Source organism: Hemitrygon akajei, chromosome 24, assembly GCF_048418815.1.
Source record: "Hemitrygon akajei chromosome 24, sHemAka1.3, whole genome shotgun sequence".
NCBI lineage: Eukaryota > Metazoa > Chordata > Chondrichthyes > Myliobatiformes > Dasyatidae > Hemitrygon > Hemitrygon akajei.
In genome coordinates, this window is record NC_133147.1 from 8,820,273 (window position 1) to 8,838,303 (window position 18,031).

General features: G+C 45.4%; 1 protein-coding gene across 7 annotated transcripts in view; it reads left to right on the forward strand.

Annotated features, from left to right (window-relative positions):
* Positions 1 to 18,031, forward strand: part of LOC140715853 (tyrosine-protein kinase Fyn-like) — a 269,606-nt gene that overhangs the window by 242,145 nt on the left and 9,430 nt on the right. For 5 of the 7 annotated variants that reach the window (XM_073028301.1, XM_073028300.1, XM_073028303.1 and 2 more), the window contains 4 exons: positions 496 to 660; positions 7,799 to 7,978; positions 11,665 to 11,741; positions 16,157 to 16,310. In XM_073028301.1, coding sequence (XP_072884402.1) covers positions 496 to 660; positions 7,799 to 7,978; positions 11,665 to 11,741; positions 16,157 to 16,310 — 576 coding nt within the window. Of the gene's footprint in view, positions 1 to 495; positions 661 to 4,922; positions 5,079 to 7,798; positions 7,979 to 11,664; positions 11,742 to 16,156; positions 16,311 to 18,031 lie in introns of all 7 variants that reach the window. The other 2 variants (XM_073028305.1, XM_073028299.1) reach the window with 2 other exon arrangements.

An 18,031-nucleotide genomic window follows, 5' to 3' on the forward strand; every position in this document is an offset into this window, starting at 1 on the left:
CCTGTGGTTCTAACTAATTCATGGTTTATGGCGCAGAATGTTGGTGGATCCTTTGGTCTGTAGGTGACAATCTGAATCACGGAATAAAAAACACTCAGGTGGAATTTATGTGAGGGACGGAATGACCAAATGTAAAAGAACAACAAATTTTGTCAATGGTTTTTATTAGAAACATTGCCATAGAGTAAGTATTCAACAATCACATCGCCTCCATAACCCAGGGGGTTATGAATCGCCTCTCCCGTTAGTCCTTGGTCATCTGAGTTATGAACTAAGTAGATATTTAGTAGTGAGACAAGATTAATTCCTCTGCGAAGTCACTGACTAAAGTTGTCAGAAGGTAAGATTCTCAAAATTTTTACAAGGGAGAAACATTGCATTGCCTGCTTTGGATGTAATCGTGCGTGTGTTTCTGTCGGTTACTGCTGCCTCATGATTAACTCTTTGTCTGACCTCTTGCTTTTCCCCTGTGCCCGTTGTGGGTCCCTGCTGTAGAACGAGCCGCGGGACTGTGTTGCCGTTTGGTCGTACCCTGTCATAAAGGGATGCCGAAGCTGGCAGATCTGTCAGTCAAAACCAAAGACGTCTGGGAAATTCCTCGCGAGTCCCTGCAGCTGATCAAGAAACTGGGCAATGGGCAGTTTGGGGAAGTGTGGATGGGTAGGAACCGAGCCATAGCAAGGCAAAGACGGACCTGCAGCTGTTGTTCAGACAAGTGAAATGTTAATGCTTCTGTCACGTTTTATATTGGAAAGCAGAGCCTTGACCTTGTCTCGGGAAGCGGCTGGATCCCTTGTGCAAGAAACACATTATTCTCTGAAATTGGATGGAATTGCGAATTTGAACAGTTGGAACCTCAAAGTTAATTTGGCCCCGGATGGATTCATACAAATTATTGTACAGAGCAGCGGGGGAGGGAAGGTTCAGCCAATTATCTGTGCTAATGTAACCAATTAATTTGGAATTATGTACAGCATAATTCCCTGTCCAAGTATTAATTCCACTTCTATTCCTCCTTTCTGCATCCTTATCCTCTCCTTATTCCCAGATAATCTCATATTTTCTGTTTTGAAAGCAAAATGGTTTTCTTTCTTCCAATACATCTCTGTCGTAAAATAATCTGTGATTTCCTCCACTGGAAGACACTAATTTGCATTATTTCCCTTCCTGAGCCTTTCTCTCACTTTGTAAGTCTCCAACAAGTTCCCAATTTATTAAATCCATAGTAATAGATTGAATCATAGAAAAGTACAGCACAGAAACAGGCTCTTTGGCCTAGCTAGTCTGTGCCAAACCATTTAAACTGCCTACTCCCATTGACCTGCACTGGAACCACAGCCCTCCACACCCCTACCATCCACGTACCTATCCAAACTTCCCTTAAACATTGAAATCAAACTCGCATGTACCACTTGTGCTGGCAGCTCGTTCCTCACTCTCATGACTCTCTGAGTGAAGAAGTTTCCCCTCATGTTCCCCTTAAACTTTTCACCTTTCACCCTTAGCCCATGACCTCTGGTTGTGGTCCCACCCAACCACAGTGGAAAAAGCTTGCTTGCATTTACCCTGTCTTTACCTTTATAATCTATAATCCTTCATTCTGCTCCAAAGACCAATGAGAAGATATTGACTAAACGTGTGCATCTTATACAAAGGATGTGTAAAGTGCTCCTTCCCTGCACTGACCTGCAGGTCACCCTTGGCAAGGTGTAGCACCTGCTTAGCCCCCACCCTTCCCTATTGATCATGGTCATGTGAAACCATGGGAGAAGATGGTGGATGGTTGTATGAGCAGCTGGTGCACATCACAAGTCCTGGTTATGTGACCACTGACACCAGGCAGACAATCTCTGAAGAGTATTGATAATGGCTGAGGGTCACCCGTCTTGCCCAGAAGGCAATGGAAACCAACTTCTGTGGAAAAATTTGACAAGAACAATCATGGTAACGGAAAGACCATGATCGGCCATGTCATACAACAGGGCACACAATGATGATGTCATATGACACGTCACAAATTGATAATGATGATAATATACAAAATCCATTACAGTCAGATACAAGTAATTCTGGAATCGAGAGCAATAGCAATCTAATGGAGGAACTGAGCAGATCGACAAATGATCTGGGTTTCAACATAAGACTTTGACAATTCCTCCCACACCCTCCACAACTGCTGCTCGACCCTCTAGGATCCTCCATCAGGCTGTAATTATTTGTCCGGGCATGTTTGTCTCACTGGCCAAAGCCATGACCTGTCCCACCAAGAAAGGCAAGATCAGGAAGGGCTTGCTGATAATACCATCTCCTGTAGGTTCCCCTCCAAGCTCGTTATCCCAGCTTCGAAATCAATCACCACTCCTTCTCCAACACAGGGTCTAAATCCTGGACCTTCCTCCTCAATAGCTCCGATGGTGCACATCAACAGGCGAAGGCACTGGCTCGAGAAGGCAGCTCACCACCACATTATTGAGGGCAGTCATGGCTGGGCAATAAACCCTGGCCTTACCAGTAATGTCCACATCACAAACTGATTGTTTGGACCCTTCCAGTAAATCTAGAACTACGTACAACCTTTAACAAGAAGCTGGGTGCAGCTCAGCACACACAGACATCACCCTGCCCTCCAGGGACTCTGTCTATACCGCTCGCTGCCTCAGTAACACAGTCAGTACAGTCAAGGTCCCCAATCACCCCCCGGACATTCTCACCTCCCCTCCCCCATCAAGCAGAAAGCACTTGCCACCAGCCTGAAGAACATCTTCTGCCCTGCTGTTGAATGCTTTCCTACTATGCCAAGGTAGACTCTTTACCTCATAATCTACCTCATTATGATCTTGCATCTTATTGTCTCCTTGGAAAGGAATAGAGAGTCAATATTCCAGGTCAAAAACCCTTTGTCAGGACCAGGTCCTAATGAAGGGTCTCAGCTTGAAACATTGACTCGTTATTCCTCTCCATAGATGCTGCCTGACCTGCTGAGTTCATTAGGCAATTTGCGTGTGTTGCTCTGGATTTCCAGCCTCTACACAACCTCTTGTTTTTTCACATCACTTTCTCTGTAGCTGTTGTACTTTATTCTGCGTTCTGTTATTGATCCTACCTCAATGCGCTGTGTTATGATCTGACCTGTGTGAACGGCACAGAAGACAAGCTTCTCACTATACCTTGGGGCATGAGACCATAATAAACCAATTCCCATTCTGATTCCAACAGATCTTCACTCAATTTGCTCCTTTTGAAGACCTACATTTCCTAAAGCCCACCCAACCATTGGGCACGTCTACAGGAAACGCTGTCACAGGAAAGCAGCATCCATCATCAGGGACCCTCCACCGCCTAGAACGTGCTCTCTTCTCCCTGCTGCCATCAGGAAGAAGGTGTGGGGGAGCCTCAAGACTCACACCACCAGGTTCAGGAACAGTGAATACCCCTCTACCATCAGGCTCCTGAACCAAAGGGGATAACTTCACTTGCCCCATCATTGAAATGTTCCCCCAACCAGTGGACTCATTTTCAAGGACTCTTTATCTCATGTTCTCGATATTTATTGCTTATTTTTTATTATTATTTATATTTTTCTCTATTTCCACAGTTTGTTGCCTTCTGCACTCTGGTTGAATGCCCCAGTTGGGTGGTCTTTCATTGATTTTTGAATATGATGGTGATCCTATAGATTTATTGAGTATACCCAGAAGAAAATGAATCTCAGGGTTGTATATGTTCAAAGTTCGAAGTTCATTTTATTATCAAAGTACATATATGTCACCACATACAATCCCGAGATTCATTTTCCTGTGGGCATACTCAGCAAATCTGTAGAATAGTAACTATAACAGGATCAATGAAAGATCAACCAGAGTGCAGAAGACAACAAACTGTGCAAATAAATAAATAGCAATAAATAACGAGAACATGAGATAATGAGATAAAGTGTCCTTAAAGTGAGATCATTGGTTATGGGAACATCTCAATAGATGAGTGTAGTTATCCTCTGATGGTTAAGGGGTATGTAACTGTTCCTGAACCTGGTGGTACGAGTCCTGAGGCTCCTGTACCTTTTACCTGATGGCAGCAGTGAGAAGAGAATCAGAATCAGGTTTGATATTACCAGCATATGTCGTGAAATTTGTTAAATTTACGGCAGCAGTTCAATGTAATACGTGATATATAGAAAAAGCTGAATACAGTGTATACACACACACACACTCTCTCTCTCTCTCTCTCTCTCTCCCACACACACAGACAAATATATATATATAGTTAAATTAAATAAGTAGTGCAAAAACAGAAATAAAATAGCAGTGAGGTAGTGTTCATGGGTTCAATGTCTGTCCAGAAATTGTTTGGCAGAGGGGAAGAAGCTGTTCCTGAATCATTGAGTGTGTGCCTTCAGGCTTCTGTACCTCCTTCCTGATGGTAGCAATGAGAACAGGGCATGTCCTGGGTGGTGGGGGTCCTTAATGACGGATGCCACCTTGAAGATGCCTTGGATACTACAGCGGCCAGTGCTCACGATGGAGCTGACTGAGTTTACAAGTCTCTGCAGCCTATTTCGATCCTGTACGGTAACCACCCTCCCATCCTCATGTACCAGACGGGGACGCAACCAGGCAGAATGCTCTCCACTGTACATCTGTAGAAGTTTTTGACTGTTTTAGGTGACAAATCAAATCTCCTGAAACTCCAACTGAAATAATAGCCACTGTCTTACCTTCATATATGTACTTTGATAATAAATTTACTTTAAACTTTGAGCTTTAGCATTCCAAACCGGCTGACAATTTCTCTGCGGCCAGAAAACTGAGAATAATGTGTTAAGCAAAAGGTTCCAACAGCGTCACCAGTAGCTGCAGGTCCTGTGGATACTAATGCATGTGACCCTGATTACATTATCCCTCCATTGCATCCATTCCCTGCAGATCATACTGATGGTTTGTGCCAAGTGTTAACCAAGGTTTGTCCGGGTGAGGTACCACAGACTCTGGGACTGGGTAAAGATGCATGGGAGATAAACCGGCAATCCCTAACCTTGGACAAAAAACTTGGTCAGGGGTGCTTCGGAGACGTGTTCGTGGGTAAGATGATGAATCGTTTTCCTGATACTTTCTTTAAACAAAGATCCGGAAAGATGTAGCAGTCGCACGCACAAATGCTAGAGGAACTCAGCAGGTCAGGCAGTGTCCATGGAGCACCATTTCAGAACGAGACCCGTCACCAGGACTGGAAAGGAAGGGGTTAGAAGCCATAATCAGTATCAGAATCAGGTTTAGTATTACCGGCATATGTCATGAAATTGGTTAAATTAGTGGCAGCAGTACAATGTAATACGTGATAAATATAGAAAAAAAATCTATCAATTACAGTAAGTGTACATTAAGTAAGTAGTGCAAAAACAGAAGTTTTAAAAAAGTAGTGAGGTAGTGTTCATGGGTCCAATATCCATTCAGAAATCAGATGGCAGAGGGGGAGAAGAAGGTGGGAGAAGGGAGAGGAGTACAAGCTGGTGATAGCTGAGGCCCTTCCCTCATCTTCTTATTCTGCCTTCTGCCCCCTTCCTTTCCAGTCCTGATGAAGGGTGTCAGCCCGCAACATGAACCGTCCATTCCTCTCATTAGAGGCTGCCTGACCGGCTGGGTTCCTTAGCATCTTGTGTGTGTCGCTCTGGATTTGCAGCATCTGCAGAATCTCTTGAGTTCATTGTAGGAGTGACGAGGCTGGAATTGGCCACTGAGATTCGATACAATGAGCAAGTCAGTTGACAAGCCATCAGTATACATTAACCTGTTAAACTTCCATTGCATGTTTTCCCATCTCCTCATTCACAACTGGACTAATCCTCTCCTATTTGGTCAAAATGCTGATAGACGGATGTGTCCCTGGTGGCTCTTATTACCAGTTCCTGGATTGGTAAAATATCACTCTCCCTTTAGACAGGCCTCTCTGAGTTCAGATTTCAGCCAAAAACGTAAACGTAAACTCACTGGCAACTTAATCAGTGTGCAAAGTCACAAGCCACAGGTATCATAATGACTCCCTGAAATTAGTAACGAGGAGCTCAGAGGCAATGACATCCCATGACACAAATTTTGATTCTATGCTTTGTGCATAAAAAAATGAGTGTTTCTTAAAGAAAGTGATATTTTTGATCCCATGCCCAATATGATTGATTACCAGAGCTATATGTATTGAGAATGCATTATAATTTGTTATTTATGGAGTGGTAGAGCTAATTACAAAAACAGAATTTAAACGATAGTTGGACAGGTGATTTTCATTTTTATTTTATTCAGAGATACAGCCCAACGAGCCCATACCACCCAATTACACCATGTGACCAGTTAACCTACCTTTGGAATGTGGGGAACAGGAGCACCCAGAGGAAACCCAAGTGATCACAGGGAGAATTACCATCTCCTTACAGACAGTGGTGGGAATTGAACCGGGGTCACTGGCACTACAATAGTCTTACACTAGCATGACCCCCGTAAGAGGAATATGGGTCAAATGCAGGCAAATGGGACTAACGTAGATGCCTGGATGGCATTGACACGTTGGGCCAAATGGCCTGCTTCTGTGCTATATTGCTCTAAGAAAGGACTTCCCAACCTTTTTTATGTCATGAATCAATACCTTTAAGCAAGGAGCCCATGGACGCCAGGTTTAGAACCCCTGCAAGATACACCTGCCAGTTACGCTGCTGGCGTTTAAGGCTTTTTCTGTCTGTGTAGAAGGATTCTTCATTACTTTTCCACCGTAATTTTGTTTCACCAGTCAGGGTCGTTTGCCCTGAGCTGAACTCCCCAAACCTGGAGAGCCAGTGGACCACTCTTAGTCTGGCCTCTGCCCTTTGACCCATTTGGCATGGGTGACCCTACCAAGAGCCAAAGCTTAAAGCCCTGACTCCAGCCAGCATAGCTCTCCGGGCCTTAGAGACACACGAGCCTCCAGATCAGGGCAAGGTTGCGGTCCGCCTGGAGGCCTTGCAAGATGCAGCTCCCTTTCTGTCTTTGGCAGCTTTGAGTTTTCGTTGGTTAGGTTGGCTGGCTTTCCCACACACAAAAATAATTGCCCAACAATATTCCAGAGAGGTGTTTTTTGGGAAGAGTAATGTATGATTGTCGCAAATTTTTTTTGTGGAAGATTTCAGGAAAAGGGCTGAGCCCAGGAAAGCCCAAATGTGCCCAATTTGCCTTCCTCTGTTAACCCCCAACCCCTCCCATGAGGAAAGTTTATAAATGTGTCCAGTTAGCCTTCCTCCATCGTTAACCCTCAAACACCCCTCCCGCCCCCATAAGCCCCATGAGGAAAGTTTATATTTCCTTGCCTGGAGACCCCCCCCCCCCCGCCCCAGCCCCCTTCACTGCAGCTTACATGAGAAGCAGAGGGTGGAATAGGTTGAGGGGGGTGTGAGGGTGCTGCCTGTCATTTTTATTACCTACCGCGGCCACATCCCACCCAGGGAGATGTGGTGCTGCCCTGTACCCAAGGTTGGGAGATAGAGAGGCCACATCTGTCGGGTCACGGCTTGGCCTCATTTCACTCACCTCCTCTCAGTTGGGGTTCAGCGTGATTGGACTGGAGGCTTCGACCCCAGGCACCCCCTAGTGTAGATTCAGGGCCTCAACTCTTTAAGAGCGTAGAATTAATAGAGAGGGTTAAGACTTTCTAGAAGCATGGCACACCATCCCATCACTTTCCACATCCATCCCTCACCACTCGTTCCGCCCCAGCGCCAAGCGTTTCTTGTGGATAACCTGCTTTTGTTCGCTCTCTCCCTGTGCCCGGCTGGGTTTAGGCACGTGGAACGGCACCACCAAGGTGGCAGTGAAGACTCTGAAGCCGGGCACTATGTCGCCAGAAGCGTTCCTCGAGGAGGCCCAGATAATGAAGCGACTGCGTCACGACAAGCTGGTGCAGCTCTACGCTGTGGTTTCCGAGGAGCCCATCTACATTGTCACAGAGTTCATGACGCAAGGTAACCGTAGTCCTCCCTACATGCCACGTGTCCGTGCGTCTCTCGTGCTTCCTGTACCATTGCCTGGTGGTTGATGACCCTTTCACATTCAATGGCAATAGATTCTTTGTGTGATGAAGCAGGTCAGAATGACAGAATTGACAGTTTTCTGGTCACGATACAAAGATAGGTGGAGGGGCCGGTAGTGTTGAGGAAGCAGGGAGTCTCCAGAATGATTTAGACAGATTAGGAGAGGGCAGGTGGTATACAGTGTCATGCTCTTTGGTAGAAGGAATAAAAGCTAAACGGGAGAAAATTCAAAATTCAGAGGTGCAAAGAGTTCTCATGCAGGATTCCCTAAAGGTTAACTTGCAGGTTGAGAAGGCAAATGCAATGAGGGTGATGAATCCGTGGAATATTATTGCCTGTGGGTGGCAGGGTGGAGATGGGTTTCTACCAGAGGAGTAAGTCGTTTTTTCTGTTTTGCATGGCCGTGATCATCCTACCTGGTATGACGAGAAAGTCTCTTCAGTACGGATTCTGGAAATCCAAAGTAACACACAAAAAAATTTTGAAGGAACTCAGAGGGTCAGGCAGCATCAGTTGATGTTTCAGCTGAGACTCTTCATCAGGAATAAGGGAACTCTCCATAGCCTGATCTGCTGAGTTCCTCCAGCATTTTGTGCACGTCCACATGGACTCTGGACCTCACAATCTCGGGAGAATGAATGGTCTTTGCCTGAAACCTTGACTGTTGATTCCCCTCTGTAGATGCTGTCTGACATGCTGAGTCTCTCCATCATTTTGTGTGTGTGTTGTTCATCTAGTCCATGCCGAAACCATTTAAACTGCCTGCTCCCATCGTCCTGCACCCGGACCATAGCCTCCATACCACTACCATCCATGTACCTATCCAAACTTCTCCTAAACGTTGAAATTTAACTCGCATCCATCACTTGCGCTGGCAGATCATTCCACACACTCATCAACCTCTGAATGAAGAAGGTCTCCCTCATGTTCCCCTTAAATATTTCACCTTTCACCTTTAACCCATGACATCTAGTTCTAGTCCCACCCAACCTCAGCGGAAAAAGCCTGCTTGCATTTACCCTATCTATACCCCTCATAATTTTGTATACCTCTATCAAATCTCCTCTCAATTTCCTACGCTCCAAGGAGTAAAGTCTTAACCTGTTCAACCTTTCCCTATTACTCAAGTCATCAAGTCCTAGCGCCAACAGAGTATGCCCCCGGTGCTTGGCAGAACAGCACTGGCTACAATGAAACAGGTGACCCACCCTCCTCCCCACCCCCATGAACCCACAATTTCAATGGCCACTTCCAAGCATGCTCTGTGATGAAGTCCCGATGAAGGGTCTCGGCCCGAAACATCCACTGTTTATTCATCTCCATCGATGCTGCCTGACCTGCTGAGCTCCCCCAGCATTTTGTGTCTGTTGCTCTGTGCAGTGTCTGTACTTTTTCCCTCGCTGATTATTTCATTGTTAGTACTGACTTTCTTCAGTTCCACCCTGTCTTGGGACTCTTAATTCTCTAAATTATCTGCAAGGGCATTTGTGTCCTCTTTCATGCAGATAGAACTACAGCTTGTGTTTATTTATTCTGTTGTTTATTATCTGCTCCCTGTTATAATTTCCCATGTTTCTGACTGCAGAATATCTACATCTGTCGTCACTAAACTTTTAACCCTCATCAGTTTTATGTTCCCTGCAAGCTTACTCTCATAATCTATTTTACCTCTCTTAATCTCTGTGCCATTTTTACCAACGTTCCCTCTGATATATTTTTTACAGTTACACAGAACAACCATTGCTTTGAGCAGGAAATTTTTACGAGGTCTGGAAAGTGTGCAGCACTTTAAATAATAATTTTTTTTGTAATAAGCATACTATGAATATTTAGAATGAAAATTGAAAAATCACATACTTTATAAACAAACTCAAACCACAACTCAAAAAACAAGTAAACAATGTCAGACAGTCTAAACAACTGATGGGTATAATGGCAAAAATAAAATGTTTTGACTAGATGGCGTTGGCGTTCAGCAGGCCAGCGGTGTATTAACAATGAGCTACTACCATTCTGTGTTTGTTTTACAATTTGTAACACTGTTGTAACTTGAAACACTGACAACATAAACACTTTGAAGCTCTAAGATGTTTCAAAGTAAAGGTTGTGGTATGTTTATTTAGAAAATTTATGGCATTGATGTTAATATAATTGTAAAATATCTTGTAATGAATTATGTGTTAATGAATATAATCCATAAAAATGTTGGAAAGTGAAGAAGGGAACAACAAACAGGAAGGCAGTGGAGACCCACTTGTGTCTCCCATCAGCAGGAACAGAGGGAGTTTCAAAGGTTCATTAATTATCAAACCATGTATCCGTATGCTACTCTGAAATTTGTCTTCTCCAGATAGCCACGAACCAAAGTAAGAACATGAAAGCCATTCAGAGAGAAATATGAAACCCTCCCCCATATAAAAAAGAACAGCATCCCGATCATCAACCCCCAAACCCCCCCCTCCTCCTGCACAAAAATGGAACAAGAACATCGACCCCCAAAAAACAACCCATCCCCCGCTCAAAAAACTACCAGGACATCAATCCCCAAACACCCTCAACTCTGAAAACAAAAGAGAAGGAACGGGCGATTAAAAAAAAATCACAGAATATAAAACCATCAGTCTGAAAATGTCCACCGTTCATAAACACAACAATGCAATCCATAAGCACAGAACCACGACATTCATCAAAAGAGAGGGACCCGTCACGAGGCAGAGAGGCCTACAGCGAGCCTCACAGCGATAGGCCACTTACAGACTCCTCCAGCAGCGATCAGAAAGAAGGCAGTCAGCGCTGACCTCTCACCGTCCGTTTACCAGAGTAAATGACACAGACAGGAAGGCAGCGGAGACCCAGCAGGAACCGAGGGTGTTTATCGGAGTAAATGACATGATTCTCCAGATGTGCCCTACCATCTCGACAACTAAAAATGGAGCAACGGCCGTTCCTCCCGAAAGAAATATCTATTGGTCTTGCAAAAGGGAAAAAAATAAGCGTGACCACACCCAGTGTAATATTACAAGCTTTGTGAGGAACTCTGTCCTTGTAGGCCACAGTTTCTTTATAAGATGTTGCAGTGGGAAACTCCTCAGCTTTCAGCTATTGCAGTGTGTCATGAATAATTTAGAGGCTGACTGAATGTAAAATTGTTCCTACAAGCACTAACCACCTCTCCAGGACTGCTGAGTGTGTATAACATGCCCTCGAAAAAGAACCATATAATTTGAGAAGATGAACAGAGCTGTGGGGAGGGGGGGGGGGTTGCAAGTGGTGGAGAGGGCTGCATTGGGTTTTGGTATCTGAGAAGATTCCGTGGTAAATCAAACACTAGGGAAATTATCCTGAGGTTTTCAGAGTCCGTGAGGTCATTTCTGACCTCTCTCTAATGTTTGATCTCTAATGTTGTGGACCCTGGTGCAGTGGTGTCCAACATCTGCACATCAATGCTTCCTTCTGTCTTCAGGCATACAGCTCCTGTAGATCTGTGCCAATGGCACTTAAAGAGAGACTACCCAAGTTCATTGAAATCCAGCCCAGCTTAGTGACAGTCAGACTATCGGAGGAAGAGATTGAAATCCTGATTTAAGTTTTGATAAGTCATCTTCTTTCCTTTCCAGGGAGTTTGCTTGATTTTCTAAAGGATGGCGATGGGAGGATATTAAAACTGCCACAGCTGGTCGATATGGCCGCGCAGGTACTACGGAGGGCTTTCGTATCGGTGCTTTTGCTCGGGTGGTGGTGCATATCACTGCAGTGGGACTGTGTGCCTTTGTATCCAGAAGCAGGTTTTACTGGAATAGACTCAGGAACAGCTTCTTCCCCTCTGCCCTCACATTTCTGAATGGACATTGAGCCCATGAACACTACCTCACTACTCTTCACTTTCTACACTATTTAGAGGCATGGAAAAGTACAGGCCCTTCGGCCCATCTAGTCCATGCCGAAACCATTTAAGCTGCCTGCTCCTATTGACCTGCACCAGAACCGTAGCCCTCCACACCCCTACCATCCATGTCCCTATCCAAACTTCTCGTAAACATTGAAATCAAGCAGTCATGCACCACTTCCTCTGGCAGCTCGTTCCACTCTCTCACCACCCTCTGAGTGAAGAAGTTTCCTCCTCATGTTCTCCTTAAACTTCTCACTTTCCAACCTTAACCCATGACCCCTGGTTGTAGTCTCACCCACCCAATTTACTAAATTTAACTACTTAATGTATGTATAAGTTCTGTAATACATGTTTTCTCTATGATAATGTATTGCATTGTACGGCTGCCACAAAGACAACAAATTTCACGACGCACTAAACCTGTTTCTGATTCTGATCCATCCAAGCAGATTTATTTATTTGTAGAGATGCTGCACAGAATCGGTCCCTCTGGTCTTCAAGCCATGCCCACCAATCTACTGGCAGCGTAAAACGTCGTGCTAGCCACTACGCCACAATGCGGTGGGCTGTTGGAGTTTGCAGCGTTTCATCCTGTTGTCATGTTTACCCACATTCTCCTCTATCGGTCCCGTCACGTGCCCGGCAGCTTGTACTCCTCCTCCTCCCCGGCTCCTCTCCCTCCTCAGCATGGTAGTGGAGTGGTTTTGCATTTAGTGTTCTAATGTAATTGCGATGTTACAGAATACAGTTTATTTCAGTAATATTTCACTTGCCATCGAAAGTGTCATATGCCAATGCAAACCCTTCCTTCAACAGGTTAGGTGGTACGATAGCCCAGTGGTTAGCGCAACACTTTACAGAACAGGCGACCCAGGTTCAATTCCTGCCGCTGCCTTCAAGGAGTTTGTACGTTGTCCCCGTAACCACGCGGGTTTCCTCCGAGTGCTGTGGTTTCTTCCCACAGTCCAAAGACGTACTGGTTCATAGGTTCATTAGGCATTGTAAATTGTCCTGTGATTAGGCTAGGGTTAAATGGGGATAGCTGGATGGCACGGTTCAAATGGCTAGAAGAGCCGTCGCTGCCCTGTATCTCAATAAATACATAATTCCAGTCCTATTTCAGGGTCTCAGCCCAAAACAGCAACTGTTTCTTCCTCACCATAGATGCTGCCTGACCTGCTGAGCTTCTCCAGCATTTTGTGTGCGTTACTCTGTGGAAGTGATTTGGAAAGCTCCTCGTGCCAGAGTAGTGTAGCGGTTAGCGTGAGTTCAGTTCCGGCGACCTCTGTAAGCAAGTTTGTACGTTCCTTCCCATGTGCACGTGGGGTTCTTCTGAGTGCTGCAGCTTGCTCCCACAGCCCGAAGACGTACCTGTTAGTAGGTTAATTGTACTGAGATTAGGCTATAGGAAGGGCCTGTTCTACACTGGAAAAGCCTGTTCTACACTGGAAGGGCCGGTCCGCACTGGAAAAGCCTGTTCCATACTTGAAGGGCCTGTTCCACACTGGAAAAGTCTGTTCTGCACTAGAATGGCCTGTTCTGCACTGGAAGGGCCTGTTCCGCTCTGGAAGGGCCTGTTGCGCACTGGAAGGGCCTGTTCCACACTGGAAAAGTCTGTTCCACACTGGAAGGGCCTGTTCCACACTGGAAAAGTCTGTTCTGCACTGGAAAAGCCTGTTCTGCACTGGAAGGGCCTGTTCTACACTGGAGGGGCTGGTTCCACACTGGAAAAGTCTGTTCCATACTGGAAGGGCCTGTTCCACACTGGAAAAGTCTGTTCTGCACTGGAAGGGCCTGTTCCACACTGGAAGGGCGGACTGCATCTCGAAATGAAAATTCAGAATCCCACCCAGTTTTGCGTCAGTGGCAAACTTTGAAATGTGACATTTGATTCCATTATGTAAATCATTGATGTATCTTATGAATAAATAAAGTCCAAATATTCCTGGTATTCCTGTCAATATACAGTGCCTTGTAAAATCATTCAGCCCCAAACCTTTGCTCTCATGAATGAGTATTACAACCAGGGATTTTGATCGATTAGCTAAGAATGTTTATATGTGAATCCCATGCTCCTTTTTCACAGTATAGCCCCAAAAAATAGAGAAAATTATAAAGCTTAAAAAACTAAAAATTCAAAAACTGAAACGTCAGCAGTTCAAAAGTATTCATCCCTCTTTCTTCAGTATTTGGTTGGACCACCTCTCGCAGCTATTACAGCCAGTAATCTTTTTGGATAAGTCTCCTTTAGCTTTGCACGATGTGATGGAGCAAGATTTGCCCATTTCTCCTTTCAAAATTGCTCAAACTGTGCCAGGTTAGCTGGGGAACGGCAGTGGACACCAGACGTACCGGTGAAAAAGAGCATGTGCTTGCCTGTAAAGACTTTACAGAGCATCACTTAGAAGACACTGAAAAATGTAGAGGAAGGTCATATGGTGGGATGAGATTAAAATGGAACATCTTTGACCCCAACACTGATTGGCACATTTGGCATAAATCTATAGCCAGGAGCACCATCCCTGCTGTAAAGTATGGTGGAGGTAGCATCGTGCTGTGGAGATGCTTTTCAGCAGCGGGGACTGGAAATCTGGTCAGGATGGAATGGATGGGAAGATGAATGCTGCTAAATACAGAGAGATCCAGGATAAAAATCTGCTAACCTCCACCAGAAACCTTGAACTGAGAAGGAAGTTCATCTTTCAGCAAGACAACGGCCCAGAGCACACTGCCAGAGAAACCATGGAGTGGCTTCACATGAAGAAAACTGATGTCCTCGAGTGGCCCAGTCAGAGTCCTGACCTTAACCCAATCAAACAATTCCTGCAAAATCTCAGGATTGCTGTCCACTGCCATTCCCCAACTAACCTGACACAGCTTGAGCAATTTTGCTAGGAGGAATGGGCAAATCTTGCTCCATCACATCGTGCAGAGCGAATGGAGACTTATCCAAAAAGATTACTGGCTGTAATAGCTGAGAGCAGTGATTCAATCAAGTACTGAGCAAAGAAGGATGAATACTTTTGAACTGCCGACGTTTCAGTTTCTGAATTTTTAGTTCTCCACGCTCTACAGTTTTCCCTGTTTTTACTTTTGGCTCGACTGTGATAAAGCAGCAATGGATTCACAAATAAAATTCTCGGTTAAATTGATCAGAATTGCTGATTGATGTGGACAAAGGGTTGGGGCTGAATACTTTGACAAGGCCTGTATTCTGCCAATATATTATGGTCCTATGGACAGTTTGTGTTCATGGCCTACATGCCGGTGGCATTTTCTGCATTTATTGCCCCGGCTTGAGAAAGTGGTGGTGACGTACAGCACTGTGCAAAGGTCTTAGGCACATGCAGTATGTATAGCTAGAGCGGCTAAGACCTTCCAACAGTACGGTATTTGTTAACATGGAATGGAGAGCAAGTTTGTAAATGTGGCAGGACTAAGGATGTTGGGAGTGGTGAGGGTGGAGCGCCGCGCGAGGTGGCAGAGAAGGAATGCCAGAGGTGGGGGTGCTGAGGGTGCAGGCACATCCAGCCATTAAACACCAGGCAAGCTCATTTGATTCCGAACAACTAGTTTATTAATCATTACAGAATGTCACTCTGGTGCTTCCCACTCCCTCCCCTCTCCCTTCCCCTTTTCCCAACCATGATTCCCCTCTCACTGCCCCCTTCCCACTCTCAGTCCACAATAGAGACCCATATCAGAATCAGGTTTATCATCACTCACATAGGTCAAGAAATTTGGTTTTTTACAACAGCAGCAGTACAGTGCAGTACATAAAATTACTACAGTATTGTGCAAAAGTTTTAGTCATTCTAGCTATATATTTATGTATGTGCCTAAGACTTTTGTACAGTACTGTAACTTGCTGAACAGTGAGTTATTACAGTGGTAATTCCCAGCACTTTTGAATGCTTTTGCCTGGGAGAACAATCTGAAAGGAAACAGACAGAGACAAATGTAGAGACTTTAAAACCATTAGACTGGGTAGAATTTAAATCCAACTCCCAGATGTCAAGAGGATGTCTGTACGTACCCCGCGAGCCATCGGAATGGCGTGCTCGTTTTAAGAACCCCTCTACAATTAGTTTCGAGATGATCACATTACAAACTGACCTTTCAGCTCACCCGCTGTGATCGCTGTGATTTATTTGATCTTTGGGATGTTTTGCTAAGTGCTGCTTCTTTAATAATTCCTGTGTTTCTCTCGTTACACTCAGATCGCAGCAGGGATGGCCTACATCGAGCGGATGAATTACATTCACCGAGATCTGAGGGCTGCCAACATACTTGTCGGGGAAAACCTCGTGTGCAAGATTGCGGATTTCGGATTAGCGAGGCTCATTGAAGACAATGAGTACACAGCCCGACAAGGTAACGTATTCTTGCGGATTTATGAGTGCGCCCGGACTGAGATCTGTGTGCCACAAAAACCTCTCGCTCAAGGTCAGCTTTGTCAAAGCTGGAGACCAGCCACACCCTCAGCCCAGATCTCCAGCAGGCTCGCTCGCCACGCCGTCTGTCTGGCAACTGAAGTTCCCTAACCTCACTGCGTCATCATCCCTGAGGCCTGGCGTGGTCATTCTGTCAGAAACCTCGAAGCAGGTGGTCACGATAGTGCCTTGGGAAGACTGGACTGATAAGGCATTTGAGTGTAAGAAAGGCAGATACCAGCATCTGGTAGAGCAGGTGCCAGAGACAGGGTTGGAAGGCACGATGTGAGCCTGTAGGGGTGGAGTGTAGAGGATTTGCTGGCTGCTTGCCCTGCAGAACCTGCTCTCTCCTTGGCATTGTGGCAGCCGCTAACAAAAGACCGTCACGGAGGCTGCTGGCCGAGCCTCTGGATGGCTGTGGGTCAAGAGGTGTGACCCACGGGCCAGTGCTGCTGGGACACAAAGCCGGGCCTGATCAACCCTGGCTGGGTCACCTGGGCGAGGATGTCTGATCTTGAAAGACCCGAATCACACCCGATGACCCCACGTTACATCACTGATGATGTGTCCCATCACATCCTGGGATGTGCTTCAGCATTAGCCACAGCAACCTCTCACTCAGTATCAAGGAGCTGATAATGGCCTCAGGAGGGGGAACCAGAGGTCAATCAGCCAATTCTCATTGGAGAATCAGAGGTGGAGAGGACCAACTTTAAATTCCTCAGTGTTACCGTTTTGGAGGATCTGATCTGGGTTCAGCACCTAAGCACAGTGCCTCTACTTCCTTTGAAGTTTGCGTAGATTCGACATGGCATCTAAAACATTAGCAAATTTCTTTCGACGTGTGATGGAGAATATGGTTGCTTTATGGCCTGGTCATCACAGTCCATCACAGGAAAAGCCCTCCCCATCATTGAATACTGCAGGAAGGCAGCGTCCATCGTCAGGGACCCCACCACCCAGGACATGCTCTCTTCTCACTGCTGCCATCAGGTAGAAGACACAGAAGCCTTAGGACTCACACCACCAGGATCAGGAACAGTTATTACCCCTCAACCATCAGGCTCCTGAACCAGACTTCAATCAACTTCACTCGCCCCTTCACTGAAATGTCCCACAACGTCTGGACTCACTTTCAAGGACTCTTCATCTCATGTTCTTGATACTATTTATTTATTTATAATCCAAAGACATACAGGCGAGTAAGTTAATTGGTCAAATGGTTGCTATTGGGTGATGCAGGCTAGCTGTGCCAGAAGGGCCGTAACCAAATAAATAAATTGGACTAGTTAGAGAGTGACAAGTTCTGTTGCTGGAAATCTATCTCTCTGATCTCTTGTTGTGCTTGCTGGTGAATTATTGACTTGATTACTTCTTTCATATCATTTCCTCAAACAGTATAAACTTTACTGAGGTAATTATTTGATACACATGTCATTGTAACCATAACAACCCATGCTCCTGGTTACAGTTCACCGCTGAAGTACTATTACAGTACTTTGCACATTGATCTGTCTAACTTCCTGTAATTTCTACCCCACCTCCTTCTCCCTTTTAACATTCCCGATTCTGGCTCACCTCTCACCCCTTCTCTTCTCCTCACCTTTCCCTGGTGCCTCTCCTTCTTGCCTTTCTCCCATGGTCCACTCTCTTGCCTATCAG